This window comes from Drosophila sulfurigaster, chromosome 2R (assembly GCF_023558435.1).
Source record: "Drosophila sulfurigaster albostrigata strain 15112-1811.04 chromosome 2R, ASM2355843v2, whole genome shotgun sequence".
Classification (NCBI taxonomy): domain Eukaryota; kingdom Metazoa; phylum Arthropoda; class Insecta; order Diptera; family Drosophilidae; genus Drosophila; species Drosophila sulfurigaster.
This window is the reverse complement of record NC_084882.1, coordinates 35,819,054-35,844,836: the sequence shown is the minus strand read 5'-3', so window position 1 is coordinate 35,844,836 and position 25,783 is coordinate 35,819,054. Positions and strand designations below refer to the sequence as shown.

At 33.9% G+C, this 25,783-nt stretch overlaps 1 protein-coding gene across 2 annotated transcripts; it reads left to right on the top strand.

Annotated features, from left to right (window-relative positions):
• Positions 1-24,609, top strand: LOC133839005 (elongation of very long chain fatty acids protein 7). 2 transcript variants are annotated; one of them, XM_062270295.1, is made up of 6 exons: positions 1-580; positions 20,130-20,267; positions 22,110-22,217; positions 22,289-22,369; positions 23,382-23,843; positions 23,902-24,608. In XM_062270295.1, exons 1-6 carry the CDS (start codon positions 578-580, stop codon positions 24,112-24,114), a joined length of 1,005 nt encoding a protein of 334 aa, XP_062126279.1. In that variant the 5' UTR covers positions 1-577; the 3' UTR covers positions 24,115-24,608. The 2 variants fall into 2 exon arrangements, with proteins under 2 accessions (XP_062126279.1, XP_062126278.1); XM_062270294.1 differs by lacking the exon at positions 1-580 and adding an exon at positions 2,537-2,614 and having other exon boundaries at positions 23,902-24,609.
• Positions 24,610-25,783: the final 1,174 nt, after the last annotated feature.

The following is a 25,783-nucleotide window of genomic DNA, read 5'->3' as shown; positions in this document are numbered from 1 at the left end:
ATTTCAGTGTTTTTGATTTGAATGGTTAAACGTACGCTCTCCACAACCAACAACATCACATCACAGTCCCGGTCGAGTCCAAACACCGACTTGAGATACAGACTTGAGATATTATTACTGGAGACAGAGATATCGCACGATATACTATACGAGATTTTCGATAGAGATAGCAAAATCAGGCGAGCAGCAGTTTTAGCAACAGAGTTTGGTTGCTCAGTTGGCCAGCCAGAGTTACGGGAGTTACACGAGCATACATACATACATGTATAATATTACGAGTCTGTGATTTTAGTTAACGAAGAAAACGACGAAAATTAAGTGATTTCGATTTGTGACTGTGTGACTCTAAGACACTCTCTCTCTGTCTAACTGTTTCTTAATATTTTGAGTGGTGCGCGTGTTCGATAAACGATAAACGATAAAAGACAATAACTATTCAACAACAATTACAAGTATTAAAGTCCAATGCAAGCTGAAGGATAATAATAGTGTAACCACAAAAGTGAATAAGTGATATTGTTAATAACTACACATTGCACAAAATCAGAGCGAAAGGAGTTAAATTATCTCAACCAAAATGGTAAGTGTCGAAAAATCTAATCGAAAATATCATGTGTGGGGAAATTCTTCAACTATGTTAATTGTGACGTTGTGGCAAAAAAGCCACAAGTATTTGGTTTCTTCAAATTCAGAAGAACGCGAATACAAACAGAAAAGAAAAAACAGTTCATATAATATTTATCAAGTACAAATTTTCCGCAGTTTTCAATGTCTTTTATTGCACATTTTGCAGCGCACAGAACTTTCCAAGTTTGTTTGCTTTTCTTCGCTTTTTCTACCTTTTTTTGGGTTCTGTTCTTTTTGTGATTTTTATGAAATTTTTATGCGACTTTGATTTTTTTGTGCTGTCTGCTTTCGTGTTGTTGTTCTTCTGTTTTGCTAAAGACATTCGCACTTGAACTTTAAGAAAAGAAAAAAGAAAAAGAAAAAAAATATGATCATATTGCAAGCGCTGCAATTTGATTTTGATTTCCATCGGTTGCTCGAACTGAAGTGAAGGCCGTGAAGTGACTGTGAAGCTGCGAGGTTGTTACTATATACACAGATATATATGTATGTGTTTGTAGCTGGATTGGCAACATTTCTTACGGAAATGCAACGGAGTTGCAGCTGACCTTGAATCACTTAACTGGATAACTGGATAAAGTTGCCACATTTGGCTTTATTACGAGCATTTTGCAGGTGATTCGAGATTGGCAAGTGAAATGAAATGAAATGAACTGAAATGAAATGGATATTGTTTCATGGCCAGTTAACAGTCGCATCCCCAGCAAATTGGATCTCCTCGATTGCAACAACAGCAACAACAACAACAAGTGATTGCTTTGGCTGCTGTTGCATTGTTTTTGCCCCTTTTGCGCTTTGCTTCGCTTGTCTTTTCTTTCATTTCGTTTCTTCTTTTTACTCATCATTGGTTGGTTGGTGTAGAAATCCCATGATTTTTATATTCATTCAGCAGTGAAGCTGCAAATACAACAACTACAATAAAAATGAGGAAAAAAAAGCACAACATAAAAGAAAGACAACAAAAATTTTTGGTGCTTTTGGTTGGACATTAGCCACAGCTTCAAAAAAAAAAAACAGCTCCCATTGCAGCATTTATTTTGTATTCAAATCCTTGGCTCATTTTCTCTTTGCTGTGTGTGTTTTTCTTGCACAACTTACATATTATTATTATTATTATTATTATTATTATTATGATTACAGCTTTACACTATTTTTTGCGCTTCTTTTTTTTGACACTGAAAAGCCGAAAATTTGTCAAGACGCGCTGACGACGCCAAATAAAATGTAAACTTAAAGCTGCGCCATTTACTAGGCCAGCACAATTGATAATAAAAATGGATTTTAATCAAACCATTTGCTTGCAAGCTGCAACTGAGCGAGGAACAGAGAGAGAATGGAAGAGAGAGCGCAGTGCGTTGACGTTGACGTCGACGTCGACTGCGACTGCGACGCTCAGCTGTTGAGAGAGTGCGATAAGCAGCAGCAGCAGCTGTTGTTGTTGTTTCTGTTTCTGTCGCATGTGACTCGCGTTGTGCGCTTTTGTTTGCACACCGCGGCGTATGCTTGATATTGCACTTACACTCACACACACTGAGAGAGAGAGAGAGAGACGGCAACAACTAGGAGACGCTGCATTCGCGGCATATTGCAAAATAATAGTGCAATTTGGCCAAAGGTTTATTGTCTGACATTGAATCGAAATGCGTGCCTTCGTCAGCCTATTTTCTACATCAATTGTATACACAAGTGTGTGCGTGTGTTAGTGTGCGTGTGTGTCCAAAGAGTTAACTCTTTTAGTCGTGTAGACGCTCGAATAGTAGAAGCGTTGTAGTTGCCGCTGTTGCTGTTGCTGTCGCGAGTCTATATCGCGCTCAAGTGCTAAAAAAACTAACTGATAAGTTGTGTTTTTGTTTTTGCTTTGGATTTTTCTCCAAATAATAATAAAACACGCGTGTGTGTGTGTGTGATTGTGTGTGCTATGACGATGTCGATGTCGATGTCGCTGACGCTGACGCTAACTGCGGCTTCTTATCGCGTTGCGATCGAAGTGAGTCCCATTTTTGTAATTCAATTACTGTCCATTTAAGATTAGGGAAATTATCGTGTTATCGTTATCGTTAAAACGTGTTTACATGCGTCGCTTTATGTTCAAAGTGTAGAGAGCATAATTGAAGTATGAAATTGAGTTAATGTCACTCATTTTGTATTAATTTTTATAGATCTCTTTTTACTTAAACTCTTTGAAAAACTTATAAAATTATAATATTCGTTTAATTCATTCCATAAGACACTTTTTCAAGCTAATAGTAGTTATTATTCCTTCAAATACATTAAGGAATTATTATTTTTTCAAATAAATAATATTCCTTCAAAGGCATTTGTATAAAAAAATTTACTTAGAGGAACAATAAATTCTATTTTTTTTTAATTTATTTTCCCAAACAAAACTTGAATCGTTTAATAAAGTTTTAAGATCTTTTTTCTTTAATTCTAATAAATTTTTCAAATAAACAAATTTATTTAAGGAAACAAAGAATTTATTAAAACAAATCTCACAAAAGTTGAGTATTGAGTTGATGTCTAAATAAAGACATATCTTTTCAATTCTACAGTAGTATTTCTACAACTTACATTTCAATAAATTGAGCTAAATTGTTTGTATTTAATTATATGAAGGATTAATAGTTCCTATTCATTCAATTTATTTCCTCTGAAAGAATTTATATAATTTTAATTCGTTGGGGAAACTTTAAGATATTTTTACTTAAACTCTAATACATTTTTTTCAATACGCAAATTTATTTAAGTGAACAAAATATGGAAGGAAAAAGAATTTTATAAACAACAAATGGCATAAAAGTTGAATATTGAGTTGAGTTGTATTTCCACAACATTCGTTTCAATAAATCGCACTCGTGAGCTAAATTATTTTTGTGAAAGTATCAAATATAATGCTTAAAGCCGCATAAATCGTATGTGTATGGAGGTTGTTGAATCAACGATTAAGGCGTTCAAGGTGTTAGCCGGTTCTTAAGCATACACCAAAAAAACATAACATACGTAATTTATGGATTAACAAAAAAAAACGGGAAAATTATAGGAATGTTTGAATGATTGCAATACTCGATAGAGTAACTGAAGTTTGCGCTAATTGAGCAAATTGAAATGTCATCGTTTGTGTTTCCAAATCGACTGCAATTCGTAAATAAACAATTGAGTGTGCATTTGAGAAGTGTGAGTGCGATTGTGAGTGCAATGAATCGGCTGTTTTGAATACGAGTTGAGCAGAAAAGCACAAAAGTTGATTATTAACAAATCACAGAGTGAAGAACGCGAACATGAAATGTTTAACATAAAGTTTATTTGCATATGCGAAAATAAAAATAAAACTCGAATTTGCTCTATTGCCAAATAAAATCTCAAACGAATTGATGTGCGATTGAAACTGAAACTGGAGTGTGGAACTTGATTACGCACCTTCTGTGAAGTATTTGCAGGTGCAACGCTGCACTTGACTACAAACATGCCACATGTCATATGCCACATGCTAAAAGGCAACTTGAAACGCAGAAACAGTGAGAGGGCAACAACAAGTAAGAAAGCTACAGTCGAGTGTACTCGACTGTGAGATACCCGCTACGCATTTTGAATAAAAGAAATATATTTTGCGGTATTTTTCTCAAAATATACCGAAAATACTAAAAATATACCAAATGGTATACTTGGTATATCAATATAGTACCACATTCAAAATATACCATAGACGGCTCAATATACCAGATTGTCAGCCAAAGCAACTAAGAGCCCTAGTAAATAGGCGTTTTTGCCCATACAAAAGTATTTCTTTAATAACTTCGTCAATTTTTATCTGATCGCAACCAACATTTCAGGAATTATAACTACTAAAGTATTTATTTTATATACCAAAATTCTCAACTCTAGCTTTAAAATTAAACTTGTTATTTTATTTTTTATGATTTGCGGGGGGCGGAAGTGGGTGTGGCAAAAGTTTGAATGAAACTTGATCTGTGTGCAAACATAACAAATGCTGACGAAAAAAAATTATAGCTCTATCTCTTATAGTCTCTGAGATCCAGTGTTTCATACGGACGGACGGACAGACGGACATGACTAGATCGTCTCGGCTATTGATGCTGATCAAGAATATATATACTTTATAGGGTCGGAGATGCCTCTTTCTACCTGTTACATACATTTCCTGCTGGCACAAAGTTATAATACCCTTCTACCCTATGGCTAGCGGGTATAATAAAACGAGGGGGTCTTGCACCAATTACTCGCTATTTTAGGCTAAACAACGCGTCTAGCGTCCATTTCGATTGCCAAATTAACGCGATTTGTGACTCTCAATGCTGTGTTTACGAGTTTACGAGTGCAGCCACCAGCGACAAGATGTATTTTCTTGATTTCATTTGTTGCAGCAAATGTTGCCGCAAAGCGGTTTCGACTTCGCGATGATGAAATCGCGCTGAAAGACGCGACTTAAACAGCGCGCAAGTCGCTCGCGACTTTTTTCGTTGCAGCGAATGTGAATGTGTGTGTGTAAGTGTGTGTGTTGGTGAATGTGAATGTGTGAATGTGAATGTTGTGCAGCTCGTGTTGCATTTTCAACTTGACCCACAAGCGAGTGCAGCATAAGCGAAAAAAGCGAGCGTCTGTGTTGACTGCTTTTAATTTTTTTCTCTTTTATTTTGATTACACAAATCGTGGCTCAAATTAATGGGAAGCTAATTGCATTTGCTTAAAGCCATTTCTGTCTTATGTGTGTGTGTGTGAGTGTTGGGTGTATGTGTATGTGTGTATGACTCTGTGAGTGTGTTTCGGACCATTCCATGTCTGCGGCTGCGGTTGCATAATTCGTCTTATTAGACAGAGATGCCGCTTGAGACTCGAGACTCGAGTAAAAGTCACAAGAGCTGAACCTGAATTTTCGGCTTCGAAAAAAGCGAGTTGCACACTCACACTTACACACACACACACACACACACATTCACCCAACAGCGACTGCGCTCAACTTGACCTATAAATTGATTTTTATGTTGTGCAGGTTCCACAATTCATTTCATTTCATTTCGTTTCATTACGTCTATTCAAAGCGCAGCAATTTTTGTCTTTAATTTGTAATTTTTGCTTAAATAACCGCAAGAGGGAGCAACAAAAAAAAAAAAAACTGCGACACGAGTCGACAAGTATTTTTATTTCACCTTTTTTCTTCGGTTTGTAATTTACAATTTTTGTTTATCAATCGATTGTAGTTTTAAACCTGTTTCCGGTTGGGAGGGAGGAGGAAAAGTAAAAGTGTTTTTGGCTGATTAAAAAATGTTCCCAAATTGAAAATATGGTATATTTTATATTCTATGGTATATTTTCTACTCTATTGTACATTTTGTACTATATATGGTATATTTTCAATGTAGTACTATATCGAAAGACCAAATATAGCTTTTAGTATATTTCAGTATTTTTGTAGGTATATTAATTTGATATATTTTTAGTATACATAAATTAATCAGGTATAATCAGGTATATTTTTGTACTCCATGTTACATTTTTAAATACAGCCCTCAGTATATTTTAGAATTTCGGTATATTAATTCGTTATTATTGTTAGTATATACATGGTATATTTTCAATGCAGTACTGTATCGATATACCAAATATAGCTCTTAGTTTCAGTATTTTTTTGGTAAATTAATTTGATATATTTTTAGTATACATAAATTAATTTTAACCAATTTTAACACAAATTGATAATCAAGTATATTTTGTTCCCTTTGGTATATTTTGTACTCCTTGCTACATTTTCAAATACAGCCCTCAGTATATTTTAGTATTTTTGGGTATATTAAATTGGTATTATTGTTAGTATTATATATTTTCAATTGATATACCAAATATAGCCCTCAGTATACTTTCAGTATATTAATTTGGTATATTTTTAGTAACATATAATATATTCATTCCATTTCATTTTATTACGTCTATTCAAAGCGCAGCAATTTTTGTCTTAAATAACCGCAAGAGGGAGCAACAAAAAAAAAGTGCGACACGAGTCGACAAGTATTTTTATTTCACCTTTATTTTTTTTCGCCTCTCCAGTTGGTAATTTAAAATTTTTGTTTATCAATCGGTTGTAGTTTTAAACCAGTTTCCGGTTGGGGAGGGAGTGAGGAGGAGGGAAAGTAAAAGTGTTTTTTTTTTCGGCTGCCTCAATTACACGGATTTACAAATATTCGAGCTGGCGCGCGTATTTATTTTTTATTATTATTTTCTTTTTATGGCATGGCAAATTGCTTAGTGCCGCCCCGGTCACCGCGGTGGCAGATGACAGTTCTGCGGACTTATATAAAAGGCTTTGCCGCTAGCCTCATTAAAATAAATCAAATGCAATGAGAGCGAAGAAGAGTGAAGAAGAAGAAGAAGAGCAGCATCCCATTCCCATTCCCATTCCATTCGCATAATCGCAATCCCATTCAGATAAATTTCAGCGTAAGAGTTTGAGGTTGGCAAAAAAGAAAAAAGAAACCAAAGAGAGCTCTGTAAGCAAGTCTTGGACTTGGTCTGGTTGGCCTTGTAAAGAGAAATAGTATGTGCTGTGTCTGTGTTATGAACAGACATTGTTGCCCCATCGTTGTTGCCATCGGATCAACACCTTTTTATCATCATCATCATCATCGTCATCTTCATCGCGATGTTGTTGTCTTCCTCAGTTTCAGTCTCAGTCACAGCATCGCAGCGCTTTGCATTTGAAACTCGTATTTTTTATGGCCGTCTGCAGTCTGTGTCAGTTTTTTGGGACTTGTCTCGATTTAATTAATTGCCCAGATGTTGTAAAGTGTTAACAATAATAGTAATAATAATAATAGAAGTAATAGTAATAATGTTGCCAGGCATTGTCTTTTCACATTTTATTGATAATTTAATTACATTTTGTTGACTTTCTGTAAGCTGCGCTTGATCTATTATGTTTGCTTGATTTATTGCATATGCATCTCCCGATTAGCTAAGCTTTCAACAATCATCAACATTTTCTTGTATCTTTAATAACAAATATATTTTAATACCCGATACCTATAGTGTAGAAGGTTATTATAACTTTGTAGATGCAGCAAATAATGTGTTGAAAATTTGGCATATTTTACAGTCTATGCAGTATATTTTTTACTCTTTGGTATATCTTGAATGTAGAACTCAATTTATATACCAATTATAGATTTTGGTATATTATAGTATTTTTTGGTATATTAATTAAGTTGACAATTTGGTATATTTTGCAGTCTATGCAGTATATTTTTTACTCTTTGGTATATCTTGAATGTAGAACTCAATTTGTGTACCATATATAGATTTTGGTATATTATAGTATTATTTGGTATATTATTTAAGTTGACAATTTGGTATATTTTATGAGCTATGGTATATTTTATGCACTACGCTAATGCAGTACTCGATCTATATACCTTATATAACCTTCGGTATATTTTAGTATTTTTATACCCGCTACCCATAGGGTAGAAGGGTATTATAACTTTGTGCCGGCAGGAAATGTATGTAACAGGCAGAAGGAGGCATCTCCGACCCTATAAAGTATATATATTCTTGATCAGCGTCAACAGCCGAGACCATCTAGCCATGTCCGTCTGTCCGTCTGTGTGTCTGTCCGTCTGTCCGTCTGTGTGTCCGTCTGTCTGTCCGTATGAACACCTAGATCTCAGAGACTATAAGAGATAGAGCTATAATTTTTTTTCGACAGTATTTGCTATGTTTGCACGCAGATCAAGTTTGTTTCAAATTTTTGCCACGCCCACTTCCGCCCCCGCAAACCAAAAAAAAATCGAAAAACAAGCGTAAATTTAAAGCTAGAGCTGTGAATTTTGGTATATAGTATAATTACTATAGTAGTTATGATTCCTGAAAATTTGGTTGCGATCAGATAAAAATTGTGGAAGTTATTAAAGAAATACTTTTGTATGGGCAAAAACGCCCACTTACTAGGGCTCTTAGTTGCTTTGGCCGACAATCTGGTACATTGTGCCGTCTATGGTATATTTTGAATGGTGTGCTGTATCGGTATACCAAACATACCATTTGGTATATTTTTAGTATTTTTTTAGTATTTTCGGTATATTTTGAAAATAATACCACAATATTTTGCCCTTATTAAAAATGGGTAGCGGGTATCTCACAGTCGAGCACACTCGACTGTAACTTTCTTACTTGTTTGGTATATTAATTATGTTGACAATCTGGTATATATTGCACTTTATGGTATATTTTCTATGTAGTACTATATTAATCTACCAACCATAGTACATTTCAGTATTTTTGGTATATGAATTTGGTATATTTTAAGTATATAGCTTTATAAAAAATGAGTAGCAAGTATCTCACAGTCAAGCACATCCCACTGCAGCTTTCTTACTTGTTTAAACTGCAGTCGATCTTCAACCTTTGTTGCTTTTTTAGTGCGTCGCCTCGTCAAGCTCTTGGCATTGACCAAGGTGACACTCGACTCGACCTCAACTTTGCATACATTTGGCTGCTGTTACCTTTAAGACCCTCTCTAGGGTCTATTAATATTTCATGAGCTTGCCAAGTGTCAATATAACACACACACACAAGAAGATAATCTGAGGGCTATTTCTATTACTCATCATAAATGTCGTTTGAATTCTTCATCTCAAAGATTTTTTTTATAGTTACTCACCATTTATAGGCTCTTGACGGTTTTATGCCTTTTTCAGATTATTATTGAGTGGATATTTCTGCTTTTAAGTTTTACTTAGAAATTACACGATTAGTTGAATAAACTTATTTTAATGGCTGATTTCTTATAGCTTGTTATTTTTATGTATTTCAAGTTTTTTTTATTAGTCACAAATATTATTTGAAAAACTTGCCATCATTTGCTTCAGCTTAAGCCTCTTGAATTCGCTTAGAAATTACACGATTAGTTGAATAAACTTATTTTAATTGCTGACAAGATTTAGCTAGTTATTTTTTATGTATTGAAATTGTTTTATTAGTCAGAAATATTTATTGTAAATTGGCCATTAATTGGCATGAGCTTCTCATATAAATTAAGTAATAAAAATACAGAAAATCATGATTTAAAATGCAGCAATTATATTTCAACATCTTCTTCGACAATCTAAAATCTCATAGCTTTTCTAGGTAGAGATATGTTTGTAAATATTTACACTTTCAATAGATATTTATATTAAATTTTGTAATTTATTCTTACTCTATCTCTTTATTATACAATATTATTATTAGTCACGAAAATTCCCTAAAAAATTGTCATACTTTTCTTCAACTGTTCTTCAAACAAAAATGCAGCAATTATTTACCGCAATCATCTCTTTAATGTAAAGTTTTTCCATAAATAAATCCGTAAATATTCTAGTACTAATGAAGCATTTCTCAATTCTCCACTTTGTATAGATAATTATTATTTTAAACGCTGAAATTTTCAATATTTTCTTCAGCTTCTACACAGCAATTATATTTCCCAATCTTCTTTCTAATATAAAGTTTTTTTTCCTGGTTTAAATATGTCTGTAAATATGCAAATAATAATTGAGCGTTTCTATATTCACAACAATTTAATTCTTAATGCGGATATTAGTTGTAAACTTTCCATATTTTCTTTGAGCACCTCCTCAGTAATTATACTTAACTATCTTCCATTGAATCTTAAGTTCTTACAGTAAGAATGTCTGTTAATATGCTAATACTTATTGTGAGTTTGCTTCCAGCTTTCTGTATTATTTCATATTTTTCCATTCCCATTTTCTTTAATCGATTCCTTATTAGATGGATATTCTAATTTTATTCTTTCAATACAGATTTATTTCATATTTTTCCACTCCTTATTAGAGAATATTCTAATATCTTCCTATAGATACTTATTTCATTTTTCTTTATTCAATTCCTTATTAGATCGATATTCTAATTTTTCCACTTTGCTGTCATTTATTGAATAACAATTTGATTTATTCGCCACATTTTTCCACTCTATTGACAACTTAATACGCTTTAACCTTAATCACTTCTTGAAGTGTGTTGATCAATTGAAATGCTGTAATAATAAATCCAATCCAAGGGGAAATCACCTTGAGCTTGAGTCTGAGTTTTAAGTGTGTGGAAACTTTTGTCGATTTAAGCACATTGACAATGAAAAAGCTGCTGGGTTTTTATTGGGAATGATTAAGGCGTCAGAGTCACAGTTTAGCGCAGCAATTAGCTGAAGCCAAGGCTTCATTTTGGGCATAGCTAATACAAAACAGCCATTGTCTAGAGTCATGAAAGAGGAGGAGGAACTTCAAGCTGAAGTTGTTGTAGTCGCATCAGTCTCAATCATTGACATAGTAAATTTCAAAGTTGCGTCTGTCTCTCTATATCTCTTTGAGGCACTGATGGCGCATAATGAAGCGTTAAAATGTAACGCGCAACAGCAGCAGCAACAACTATGACAACGACCATAACAACAACAATTACAAATACCTTTTTACACTTGCCGCTGACGGAAGCATTTTTGTGGTCACTTTTTTTTTGGGAAAGCATTTGGCGCTGCGCGTGTGAACCAAAGAAAGCCACAACTCGAAAAGCAAATGAAAGAAAAAAAAAGGGTCAAGACATGAGATGCTGCCCGAAGCTTACGCAAGCTGCGCCCCCTCCTCTCTCCCTCTCCTCTCTTGACCAGCTTATGTAAGGCAAAGAAAAAAAAAATTACATTTCGCGCGCTCGAAGCTGTTCAAAGTCCAAGCAAATGCGTGGCCAAAAGCGGCAACAGCAATTGGCGAAAATTCTGACAATCGAACGAAACTTAAAGCAAAGCAAAGCGTCAGCATGAAACGGCAAAATCAAAGCGGCAAATAGATATTAGTATGTCTCTATATATACGACTTAATTAATATATATATGTAAACACTCTAAAGAGCGAGCTTTTGTTTGGCCAGAACTTGTGGCTCAAAATTTCCATCGAGACAGACAGAAAAAAAAAAACGCCTTGGCCTCAGTTCGCTCATAACATATATTAACTATAATTAAGTTTAGTCCCGACCGGTTTCATTTATCTGTCTTTTATTTTTGTCAATTTTAATAGAGTCTTTTAAGTTCAACAAACCGCATCAGAAATATTTTTGTGCCTGATGCCTTTTGCCTACAAATGTTCAATAATTTTGTTGGCCTGTCAATTGTTGTCAATTTTATGGGAGGCCCACCCAGTAGTCGAGATGTGGAATCGAGTGCATTTAATGAGTAAATTGAGTGTATAAAATAAATCTAAATCAATTGCGCAATGACAGAAAAAGAACACGAAAACACGCAAAAGTAAACAAAGTTTAGAAAACAGTTTTGCGCAATGCGCGAAGCATTTAAAGTTGCCTCATTAGCGCTTAGCGGTGAAACAGCAATGGCAACAACAACAACAACAAGCACACTCGACTGTGAAATACCCATTGTGAACAAAAGCAAAGCAGTGTTGTATTAATTTAAAGATATACTAAATTAATATACCACAAAATACTAAAAAAATACCAAATACTATATTTGGTATATTGATATAATACTACATGCAAAATATACTATAGAATGTAAAAAATACCATAGAGATTAAAATATACCATGCAGTGAAGAATATACCATAGAATCCAAAGTACGACATTCAGTGTAAAATATACCACAGAGTGCAAAATATACCATAGGGTGCAAAAATACCATAGAGTGGAAAAAATACCATAGATAGCAAAATATACCATACAATGAAGAATATACCATAGAGTGCAAAATATACCATAGAATACAAAATATACCAGAGTGCAAAATATACCATATAGTACCAAATATACCATAGAGTGTAAAAAATACTATAGATAGCAAAATATACCATACAATGAAGAACATACCATAGAGTGCAAAACAGAACATTCAGTGTAAAATATACCACAAAGTGTAAAATAAACCACAGAGTACAAAATATACCATAGAGTGTAAAATATACCATAGAGTGTAAAATATACCATATAGTTCGAAAATATACTAGTTTATCAGACAAACCAACTAAGACCCCTATTAACTAGGAATGAAGTATATTTCTATCTCTTATAGTCTCTGAGATCTACATATGATAGGTGTTCATACGGACGGACAGACAGACAAATGGACAAATTAAGAATATGTACTATATAAATATTCTTTATAGAGTCGGAGATGCTTCCTTCTGCCTACATTTACTGGAGGCATAATACACTTCTACCTTATAGGTAACGGGTATAAACAAAAACAACAACCATTAAAACAAGTGCCAACATGTGCGATCAATTAATACGGATGCGATTGCTTCAAAGAAATGCAAAAAGCAAAACGCGAGAAAAAAAAAACTGCGTAACTCGCAAAAAAGGCCTCAAATGACTTTGCATTATATTTCCTTATGACACCCACGCATAGCAGACCCCAACTGAATGTATACCCTATAATCTGTGCCTGGAGGGGGTCAAGTTTGTGTCTTAAGTCTTTTGTTTTGTGCTGCTCGCGATAAAAAGATTTGTACAAACAAACAGAGCTGTTAGCTAAGTCTGATCGATTCGACTCGCTGTGATTGATCGATCGAGCTAACGAGCTGTGATTTCCGTTTTGGAACAAATTGACATATTTGGGGGCCCGAGACACGCCCCCAAAAGGCGATTCTAAGTGAACCACACGGAAATGCACAAAGTGCTGAAAGGCAGAGCGAAAGACAAACAATTAAGCGTAATTGCAGCTGCGGTTAAATGCCAGTTAAATGTATATTATTTAAGCCGTAATCTGACGCGTGTGAAAAGCGTTTATTAAACTGGTTTAATAACCTGACATCGAGATTAATGTCGCGAGTAGTTTTCCTCGCTGCGTATCGGTGACATAAAGAATGGCAAATTAATGCAGTCAGTGGATCGATCGCTTGTAACTGACCTACGTCAGCTGCATAAGTGCATAAATAAATAACAAATTGAGTTGTGCAATTAAATGACATTTGAGCTGATGACGTTGATATATTAACTAAATATCAAATCTAGTTCTATATTTTTACATATTAAATAACTAAGAAATCTAGTTTTATATTTTTATATCCGCAACCCATAGAGTAGAAAGGTATTACAACTTTGTGCCTCCAGGAAATGTATGTAACATGCAGAAGGAGCCAAAGTAAAGTAAAGTATGTTATATATATTCTTGATCAGTGTCAATAGCTGGTATACTCGTATTTTGAATGTAGTACTATGTCAATATAACAAATATAGTCCTTGGCATATTTTAGTATTAGAGCACTTGGTATATTTAAGTATTTTCTGTTTAGTATGTGGTATATTTTGTACTCTGTGGTATATTTTAAATGTGGTTATGCCAATCTACCAAATATAATCTTTGGTATATTTTTAGTATTTTGTCTACTAATAAACCAAATAGAGCACTTGGTATATTTAAGTATTTTCTGTTTAGTATGTAGTATATTTTCTATTCTGTGGTATATTTTAAGTGTGTCAATCTACCAAGTATAGCCCTTGGTATATTTTAGTATTTTATGTTTAATATGTTGTATATTTTGTATATTTGAATATATTAAATATACTATTATATCAACCTATGGTATATTTTTGCACTATATGGAATATTTCGAATGTAGCATATATTATAATATACCAAATATAGCATAATTTGGTATATTTTAAAATAAATACCCCACTGTATTTGCTTTTATTCACAACAGGTAGCGGGTATCCCACAGTCGATCACACTCCTCTGTGGCTTTCTTACTTTAGTTACATATCTTTTTGAACATTTAATTAGTTTAAAGATCTGTTTAGTATTCAGTGTTTCCACTTCGACTTTCCTCTTTTCAACTGCCATCAATTGCTGCACTTTTTATAGAGCATAACTGAAGCAACTCTCTATCAAAGTTCTTGTTAACTTTGAGGCGGAAACTGTTAACGAGAAAATATTGCTTGGCCAGCGGAAGCTGTTTTATCTTTTCGCCCATTATTTTTTTGGCTGTTGTTAGGGCGCAATTTGGAAAAAGATTTAATTAAAGCAGCTTGCAACACGCATGGCTCGTAAAAAGTGAAAATCTCTTGTAATTAGATGCAATCAACAATCCAATCTGCGTCTGCGTCTGTGATGCGGTGAATCATGCTGTGATGATGAGTTGCTGGGTGACAATTCGTTATAAGGTCGGTCTTAACACGCTTCACTGGCTGTATACAGATTGCGTCACACACATTCAGTATTTCAGTATTTTTTGCTAGTCATGCTGGTTCACAGTGCGTATGCGTGATATGCGCAATGTAACAGCTGAGATCCTCCCACTTGGCGTACAAATTGCAATGGCCCTAACTAAATACCAGTCTTGCCACACCCACAAAACACACACACACATACACTAACACACACAGACTCGCACACACACACGTAACGTTTCAATAACAATAAAATGTGTTCGCAAGAAAATGAAAATATGACTGTGAAAAACAACTTGTGGCGATTCTACAGCCAGTAATTACAGTTGCCCCCTCTGGCTTCTCCTCTTTCACCTCGGTAGTACACTGCCTAATGGCAGCCACTGTACACCATTAGCACAATCAACCTGCAAGCCAAATGCCATGACTTGGCTTTCAACGCTTTGAGGCGCAAACAGAAAACAGAGAAATAGGCATTGTTTGGCTCAACTAACTGAACTGACTGACAGCTTGACTAACACACACTGACTAAATGACTGACTGAAAGACTGATCGAGTAGCTCGAGCTCAGCATGACATGCAGATGAATGGGCTGTGCCAACAGGTGGACTGCCCACCGAATGCAGCTCTCGAGATGAGGCAACAACTGAGTCTTAGTCTGAGTCTGAGTCCGAGACTCGGAGACAAAGTCCAGGATAAATTAGCAACGTTTCGAAATGTTAAGCAAACTCAATCACTCAGCTGAAAGTGTGCTAACAATTAAAGTCCACACACAATTATAAAATGCTTACGGCCTTTTTATTTACACTCAACAAGGTCGAATTCTTAACCACACAATCATCAGTCAAATAATGAGACTGCAGAAAACGAAAGTCAGCTGAGAAAGTAAAGCAAGGTCGGGAATAAACAAAGAATAACAATTAAATATGTAAAATAAACAAGTATTACAAAGTGCAAAGTGATTTTTGTGACTGAATATAAATAAGTGATAAATATGATATTTAATTTAATGAAAAAATGAAGTAGAATTTTGAGAGGGATTAATATGTTATGAAGTTTCATTTAATGAGTTATTCAACTAGAACTCTGAACGTTTTATAGACTATAAAGAGAAAGAATAAGAATTGCAATACAATAACTCATTACTTAAGTTATGCTTCTTAAAATAAATGTAGTTGCAAGTTCATTCAAAAAGTTTCCAATTCGAAATGTTGAATTTCAATTATAATGAGTTAAGTTTTTATGAAACATTAATTACTTATTTCCTCAATAATTCTGCTTTCTAGTTAGATATGAATATCTATTTAAGCTTAAGCTTAATAATTATATTATTTTAGTGTCAATTTACTTCAAATTTCAGGCACTTAATGCAGAATGTATAATATAGAATGTATAAAGAATGATGCTGTCTGAGTAGACAAATAAATACTTTAATTGCAAAGAATCTGCTTAGCACTAAAAACAATATTTACCATATAACTATAAGGAAGCTTCATGAGTAGAAATATTAATACTTTAATTCTAAAGTCTCTTTTTATAAACCAACACATTATTTAGTATTTATCTAGCTTTATGCTTTGTCAAGCTTCTTAAACTTACTTCAATTTTGAGCATATAAAATATATTTAGAAAGAAGCTGTCTGACTAGACAAATAAATTGCTTAATTTATAGAGCAGACTCTTGTTCTATAGACAAACACCATATTTAAATGAATGTTTTAATTTTTAAGAGTCTGTTCAACACCTTAAAGAATTCATATTGAATTTATAATGTGCATTAATTAAAACGAAGCTTTATGAGTATATTATTTCTCAAGACTTTCTTCAATAGCTAAAAATCTTTAGAATGTTACTAGACGAAACAAATTTAACTAAACATTGAATTACTTTAATACTAAAGAATCTGTTTAACACTTGTTTAACACTTAGCATGTAACTACAAGGAAGCACCTTACTTTATATTTCAAAGCTAAAACAATATTTAGAATGTGTCTAGCTTTATGCTTTGCTTAATAATATGCATAAAAATTATATTATTACAGTGTCAATTTACTTAAAGTTTCGAGTACTTAGAGCTTAATGAATGTATCACGAAAGAAGCTATCTGATTACACAAATAAATGTCTTTATTCTCAAGATTTTGTTCTACATCTAAACATAATATTTAAAATGCATCTAGAAGAAACTAAAATAACACTTCAAAATCAATATTTGAAAATGCAACTGAAAACTTTTGCTTTCTTGGCTCAATACATTGCAAAATTGAGTATGAAAAAATAATAACTTCACCATAAAAGAGCAGCGATTACAGATTATCAATGAGACGCCCACAGTGGCTGCAGTTAGTATTGTGACTGAACCAGGAAATTCTCTAAAAACGGTGAACAAAAAGCAAGAAAAGAAAAACAAAAATAAATGCAGTTTGCATTCTCGCGAAGCTTCACGATTTGCTGTTGAATTTCAATATTGATGATTGGCAAACAGTGAGTGCAAATGTCTGTGTACCAACAGTGAACACACTCAATAATTGCCATTTCATAATTGCATACGCCACAAGCCGAATTGCGCATGGAGATTGAGCGTTGATTACAGACCAATTGATTATAGACTGAGAAGTCGGAGCAGAAAGCCAATTGCCGGGTATAGAATAGTCTATTCTCTTTCGTTATAGTCACGCTGTAATTTATAACTAATTAGAGAGAGAAAGAGAGGGGAAAAGGGAAAGGGAAGAAACTTGGTAATTATATTATTAATAATTATAAAGCGTCACTTGATTTACAATGATTAGCATTAGCATAACTTGTTTAATTTTTCATTTTTGTAAAAATTACACAAATTACAAATAGAAAAAACACATTTGTAATTTGCACGCTGCATTCCAATGATCGGAGATCTAAGACAAGTTCTTTCCTGATTCAATTCAATTCAATTCGATTTAATTCGCCAAGCTCATTAGTCTTTGTGCCAAGGCTATTGCAAAAGTTCGAACCAGTTTATTAAATTTTGTAGTTGGAAATTCAATATGGAAAATTTTCCGCAAAATCTGCTCACAAATTTTGTCGTAGCCGGTTTGCATTTTTCTTAATGTTTCATGTTGCACAAAATAGTTAACAAAATGCCTGAGATCAATTGGGTAGGTGGCAACCACCTTTGGACGTAATTATTATCGCATATACATACATAATATTATATATAAGGCCAACCACAGCTGGCAACCAGACAATAACCAACAAATTATCTGCCTCCCTTGCCCCGCCTTCTCCTCGCAAAAACCTTTTGATCGTGGGCCTCAAAAGATTGACGAATCTAACGGAATGTACACTGTCCCAAAAATAATTTATTCAGCTTAAAAAACAAAAATATATATTTTAAAGGAATGTCAAGTTGCAAAACATGTGCAATAAATAATTTCTTTGTTATTGAAATAAACAACAAAACATCTAATTAAGGATATTACCTCATATTTCCTCAAACAATTGAACTTGTTTTTTTTTTAAATAGAGAACAAATTATTTTTTACCTTATTCGATTTGATGTGGGATTTGAATTAAATTCACAGCCAATAAAAATGTTTACCAAATAAAAACGCTATTATTAATATTGATTATCGAGTTTAGAACTCAATAAATTAAATTTATATTATATTTATAAAATATATAAAGTTGCGTAGGTTGTATCAAATAAATTGATGACTAAAATATATAAAAGAAAAACACAGTAAAGATATATTTTATTTTGCGTAATGCATTTTAAATTTTAATATGACAATTGAATCTTTATTGCCAAATTTATTATTAATTTAAATATAGATATAACAGTTTAATGATTTTGTCGAATATATTATTTACTTGAATGTAAAATTCCTTGCTAAATACTTGAATTTTATATTATATTTTATTAATATGGAGTATCTTTATTAATGGTTAAAATACAATTTAAATTTAAATATGGCAATTATATTATATTATTTACTTGAATACGCCATTCTTTGATGAAATGTTTAAAAATAAGTATTCATTCCATTTTATTAATAGATTGTTGCGTATTTATTTGTTAATGTTAGATATGCAAATGAACATTTAAAACTAAATTATGACAATTGAAAATGTTTTGCCTTTTGTTTAAATTGACAATTCTTGATAACTTGTTATTCTTTACGAAAATAATACTTTGTATTGAAAGTGTTCCAAAGTACATCGAATATAAAGTAGAGAAATGAATTGCTAAAATTATAAATGCAAATATATATTATACATTAAATGAAATATGCCAATGAAAGATGACCTTGCTAAATAAGTATTTCATTTACGTAAATGCACAATTAGACAATTCTAAAATAATTCTTTGCTTAAATGTTAAAAAGAATAATAAGAAACATATCTACATATATTGCGTCTAAGTGAATTAATGCTTTCTTTCGTTAATTCTTAAAATTATAAATGTAAATAATACACAATTTAAATTGAAATACGACAATTGATTTGCTAAATATATCAATATCAATTAAACAATTCTTGTTGTTAAAATATTCTGAAATAACGCTCTGCTAAAATCCTCAAAATAAACTAATGTCTTATATAGAGGTGCGATGTTGATTGCTTAAATTAGAATTGCAGATTAAAAAAAGGCAATTGAAACTGTTTTAAGACATTCATTCTTTTCTTTTTCTGAAATGTTAACTAATGCAAAAGTTGAATCAATGAACAGTTTTTTCTACAACGTTAAAAAATCCACAGAACACAGATTAGGATTGAATAGATTATTTTTGTATATGGAGTTGGGATATTTAAATTATAACTTAAATTGAAAAATGTCTATTTTAAACATGATTTTATTGCTGAAATGTTCAATATAGCAAAAATTAAGTCAATGGATAATTCTTTGTTAAAAAGTTAAAAAAATACAAAGGAATTATGATTAAATTAATGTAGTTTATATATAGAGTTGATATATTGTGTGTTAAAATTATATTTTTTTTTATTGAAAAATGCCAAATTTAAGGTGTTTTATCTTGCTTTTCCTTTTATAAACTTTTAAATAATGCATAAATTTAGTTACTGGTCAATTCTTAGCCACAATGTTGAATAATTCACCGCAGCTAAATTGTGATTTATGATTTTGGTGCAGTGTAGATTAAGGGGCGTGAGAATGTTGCAACGTTGTGACGTGGATTTATATTGATTTGACATTTGAACCTTTTGCAGCAAGCAACCAAGGCTGAATTTTAAGCTTAAGCAATAGCTTTGAGCAAAGCTAATGGATTTGCATGTTATTTTGTATCTGGCTATCAATGTGGTTGTTAATTTTATGGTCTGTTTTTTTTTGCAGGAATACCTCTCACAGTTTTACGATGGCTGGCGGGATCTTATGGACAACAAGTCAGATCAGCGCACCCGCGACTATCCGCTCATGAGTTCGCCGTTCCCAACGATAGCGATCAGCTTGTCATACGCGTACTTTGTAAAGGTAAGTGGCACTCTCCGGTCTCCGATCTTCGTTCTCTCAACGAGGGGGAAACACCCGAAGCATTGTCTATAATTATCTCGGGGGAAAAAACCGAAATGAACACGCAGCCATTAAGAGAAGAATGCTTCTAGAATTCAACCTAGGCATCATCCCATTTGATGATCATCCACTTGCCACACGAATGCATTTCCAGCCTCAGTCGCAGCCTCAGTCCTGAAACTAGTTTTGAGATTTTATTGCAAACAACAGAGGCAAAAAAATGGCAGGTGAAATAAGTTCAGGGCCAGTCAATCCATTCGACAATCAAAGCCAATCAGCCAGTTGTCTGTTTAGTTCGTTCGTTCGTTCGTTCGTTCGCTCGATCGATGTTGAAATCTTTGACCCAAGTGGGCCAAAATTACATATGCAAAAAATCTCCAAAAGAGTTGAAAAATCCAAAACCAAAATCAAAACCAAAATCGATTTCTATTTAGGTTTGCTTTACATTTTTGTTTTCTTCTGTTTTATACAGATTCAACAAGCTGAGCTGAGCTCAACATAACATACATATGCATGTAATCATTTAAAAATTTAACTGGCTTTCACATAGCGGCCAAACACACACGCACACAACAAAAGACTTAGGCAACGAACTTGTCCCAAAATCAACAATCCGATTGATTCGATAATTGCAGCATCGCGCCTTTGTTTGAACAGCGCATGTGATCACAGACCGCCTCTTAACTTAACTTAAAAAAAGAAGAAGAAAAGCAATTAAAAGCAGTGCGCACAATAGACAAATGCGGCTGCCTAACGGCGGCTGTCTAAAGTGAAGCTTCGCTAAAGAGAAATGCAGAAAGTGCATAGAGAAAGATATGCAAAGAAAAAGTTGCTGTAATATGTGAAAAGACATTTGAGTGCAAGAGAATCTTTTCTTCGAGCAACAGATAACATTATGTGATAGTCAAAGAGCTGAGACAAATAAAAATGAATGCAAAATTAGATTGACATAAATAATGAGAATTCTATTTGAATGGTTGAAACATAGAAATGCAGATTGATTTCTTAGCATAGTTATAAATAATGAAAAATGTATGAGGATGATTTAGTCATAGAATTCTTTCAGTTATATATCATATATTATATTTTTTCCTTTTATAAGTTAACCCTTTTCTTCATCAGACAGATAATTATATTGAATACACTAGTTGTTGTAGATGAAGATAGATTTAGAAGCTGATTCAGACATACAATATAAGCACAAATGAATGTGGAATTTATCCTGTTTTTCATTATTTAATAAATTCTTTCCGTTTCTAATTTAATTTATAAAGAATTGCAGCTTTAGGAATTGATAAAATAAATACATTTTATATTATCTTCTCTTAAGTTATTTCTTTAATGTTGCCTCCCCTTTCTTGAGCTTAATTAGATTATAAAGCTTATATATTTTATTTCCTTCTGCCACAAATTTTAAGCTCATTACTGGGAGATATAGGGTTAGTTGGAAAGCTAGATATATTTTGTATTTTCATGTCTGAAAAATTACTAACATTCCCCTTAATTGTTCTTTTCGTTTCTTTCAAGTCAAGGTATAGTTATTTAGATAGATATATGTTTTATTTTCTTCTAGGAGACTTTTCCCTTAAATGTTCTTCTTTTTCTTGCTATTTCTTTCTCTGATAAATTTCTAACATTCCCTTTAAATGTTCTTCACATTTCGAATGTATAAAAGGATGATAAAAAGCTAGGAAGACACAAATATTATTATTTTTATGCTACCAGACTTTCCCTTAAAATTTGTTTCTTTCCTTCAACAAATTTCATACATTTCTCTAATATTCCCCTTCTCTTCTATCCCAGGTTCTTGGTCCCAAACTCATGGAGAACAGAAAACCCTTTGAGCTGCGCAAAGTGTTGATTGTGTACAATGCGGCGCAGGTTCTCTTCAGCAGCTGGTTATTCTACGAGGTAAGCTAAAAAAGTTCTCTGAGCAATTCTCACCTCAATACTCACTTCTCCACTCTTTTCGGAATTTATAGTCTTGCATAGGTGGATGGCTGAATGGCTATAACTGGAGATGCGAGCCCGTTGATTATTCCTTTTCACCGCAAGCGATACGGGTGAGTTATATATACAGAAAGAGATAGAGATATACTATACAACAATGATGAGCGATTCAATATATAGCGAGAAGAGTTGATGCTCGTGCTTGCCAAAAAAACAGAAAGCATAAAAAACCACAAATGTTTGTAGAGTGTGCCAGTTTTATATAGCATGTATTAAGTCAACCCGTTTTGTTAAGTTTTTGACTATAACGGAGACTACAGACTGGTTCTTCTTATGCTAATCAATCGATGACAAACGACAATGGCAAAGATTCGATTCGATGCCGGCCGGTTTAAGTTTAAGCCTTAAGTTCTTAAGATGAAGTCTCTCTCTCACGTGTCGTCAATCTAGAAAAAGCTGTAACCTAGTCCACTTGACGACTATAGAAAGTGTTTTCTCTCTGGGCTAAGCTTAAAATTTGCATGGCATTATAAAGATTCATAATTTGGTGAAAAGAATACAGCGCCAATTTTAGTGTTTGATACAGCAAAAGGAAGCCATCATTAATTCTGATATACTTTGCTTTAAATTTATTATAATTATATGCTCTTTGGCTGAGCATAACAATAAGTTATCAATAAGTGACATTAATTGTGTTGCTGAGATTCTAAAGATACGAGTTTAACTTGTCTGCGCCGAAATATTAATTAATTTCTCAGCTAAACTGTGAATTTTAACAGTTGAGTTAAAGCAGCTTCAAAGCAAACAGAAAATGCTATTAGCGCCATCTATAGCGTGTTTGCTTAGAATGCGCCGCATAAGTTGCGTAAAAGCAGCTTTGCGAATATGCTCTAAGCCGCTCAGTGGCGCCATCTATGCATAAGATGCGTCTAAGCTGCTGTGTGACAATGTTCTTAGAAGCGAAGTGGCGCCATCTATGGCACATTAGTTGTCCGAATAGCAGTCTTAAGCTTAGAATTTATTACGTATGCGCACTGTGGTGGCTTAAAATGCAGTTGAGCGTTTATTTAACCAATATTTAATATATTTTAACTAATTTAAAATGTTTTCCCTCCGCTTTTACAGACTGCCAATGGCTGCTGGTGGTATTACTTCTCCAAGTTCACAGAGTTCTTTGACACCTTCTTCTTTGTGATGCGCAAGCGTTACGATCAAGTGTCCACACTGCATGTGATCCACCATGGCATTATGCCCGTGTCGGTGTGGTGGGGCGTCAAGTTCACACCCGGTGGCCACTCGACCTTCTTTGGCTTCTTGAACACATTCGTGCACATCTTTATGTATGCGTATTACATGCTCGCTGCGATGGGACCCAAAGTGCAAAAGTATCTGTGGTGGAAGAAGTATCTGACGGTGATGCAGATGATCCAGTTCGTGATGGTGATGGTCCACTCGTTCCAGTTGTTCTTCAAGAACGATTGCAACTATCCCATTGGCTTTGCCTACTTCATTGGCGCCCACGCGGTGATGTTCTACTTCCTCTTCTCCAACTTCTACAAGCGTGCCTACGTGAAGCGCGATGGCAAGGTGAGTTTAAAGAGTTCTCACTTAGTAGAGAGGGAGACTAATCTATTATTATTCACAGGACAAATCCGCTGTCAAGGCCAATGGACATGCGAATGGCGACGTGAAGAAGGACGACGATGCGCCGTCGAAGAAGGTTTCACCCTTCAGTGTGAATCGATTCCAAAACACGTTCAACAAATTCACAACCGAAATGTGCAATCCAGCTCTCAATTCAAACATAAATCCGAACACGACGAGACAGCGAGTGAATGTGAATGCGGGCAACAAGTGAAGAAAAGGCGATTTTCTCATCCTCGCCTTCGCCGTCCACAATGCTAGCCAAACAGCCAGCCAGCCAGCCAACCAATAAACCAATTAATAAATAAACATACCGAGAAGAAGAAGAAGAAAGAACCAAGCATAAATTAATTAAATGTACCACATAAATGAAAACGTAACATTAATGAACTAATTATAAGCATAGGGAGTCCAAGTGTAATTCTAAGAAAGGAAAACTAATCCATGTCATCGAAATCCAAATTGCACAACACAAAAATATATGTTATATGTATCCATATATCTATACCAATCTATATCTATATCTATCTCTCTCTTTCACACACACACACATAGCTTAATATATAGATATGTATGTAAATATATGTATATATGATATATCATAACCGATTTTGGTAATGCAAGCAAATAACAAATTTTTTATATGTGTGTAATTATTTCTTTGGATTTTTTTGATCAACAGAGATGTGTTTTTTATTTTATAAATAAAATCGAGATTGAAAAAACTCTTGTCTTGCCTTGTCTTTTTTTTTTTGCTGGTTTTACGTAATTGCTTTACCTGGTTATTAATAATACTAGATGATTAATTAAGATAACAACACACAGAGAGGAAAGATTAGTTACAATTGTCATCGTGATTTGGCATTTAGTAGATACATAATTACAAGCTTACAGATTATAAAGACACTGACTAAGCAGTTGGTCGCATACTTTTATGTAATTATGCACCGTCAAGTACACTTGTAAATTAGCCAAGGAATTTGCATATTTACCACAAATGCATTTTTCATGTTTCAAATAATGCCGCCATGTTTGGTATTTTAGTATTTTTTGTCTTGCATTTTTATCTACTTTATGAGCTGGCCACCTTTGCTACGCGTTGCCATATCACTGAAAACAGTTCGCTCTTTTTATCCAATTTGACTGAGCGAGAGAGCGACTCTCGCAAAGAGACACAAGACGTGACGTCAAAACTGCCATATTTGGCCGCCGATTGCAAAAAGCCGAATAAGAAAATGTCTGTTTAACTGAATAGTTGATAAAGAAAGGCTTGGATTCATCAAAAGTACACAATGCCAAGTACTTTTATTTGCCGCTGTTCGTTTTGCGCGAATGACGTCATTGATAGAGGCGTCTCTTTTGTGGCAACCTCATCGAGTGGATGGCAAATGGCATGCTCTCTCTCGCTCACTTTCGTCGTTTTCCTTTTGGGATTTTTGTTTTTGTTTCCCGCTTAGTTTCATTTTAGACTTTCTTGTGCATGGTTGTTGCCGTTGTTGCTGCCGTTTTCTTTTCGGATATCATTTGTTAGTTGTTCTTCGATTCGGTTCCTCCTCCTGTGCGTGGGTGCTGCGTGTGTGTGTTCGTATCGTATTGCGTGTGTGTTAATTAAATGTAAAAATATTGCTTTCATTGTGATCATCACCATCTCAACAGCATCAGCATCAGCAGCAACCGCCGTCGCACAACAAGCTAAATAAACCAAAACCAAAACGTTTCCTACAAATTCTCAGCACTCACAGTTCGCGCGTCGTTTCGTCGATCAGTTCATTAGCGTACAAGTGTGTGCGGGTACGTGTGCGTGTGCGTCCGTACGTGTGTGTGTGTGTGAAATTCTTGAAATTTAAGCAAAATTCCATCGTCGTCGACATCGTTCGTTCCTG

Bases quoted from the DNA above. Each gene is read 5' to 3' on its own strand.
- LOC133839005 (XM_062270294.1), top strand. From the start codon at position 2,546: ATGACGATGTCGATGTCGATGTCGCTGACGCTGACGCTAACTGCGGCT. The intron at 2,615-20,129 runs GTGAGTCCCATT...TTTTTTTTGCAG, and splicing joins CTTATCGCGTTGCGATCGAA to GAATACCTCTCACAGTTTTA. The intron at 22,218-22,288 runs GTAAGCTAAAAA...CGGAATTTATAG, and splicing joins GCAGCTGGTTATTCTACGAG to TCTTGCATAGGTGGATGGCT.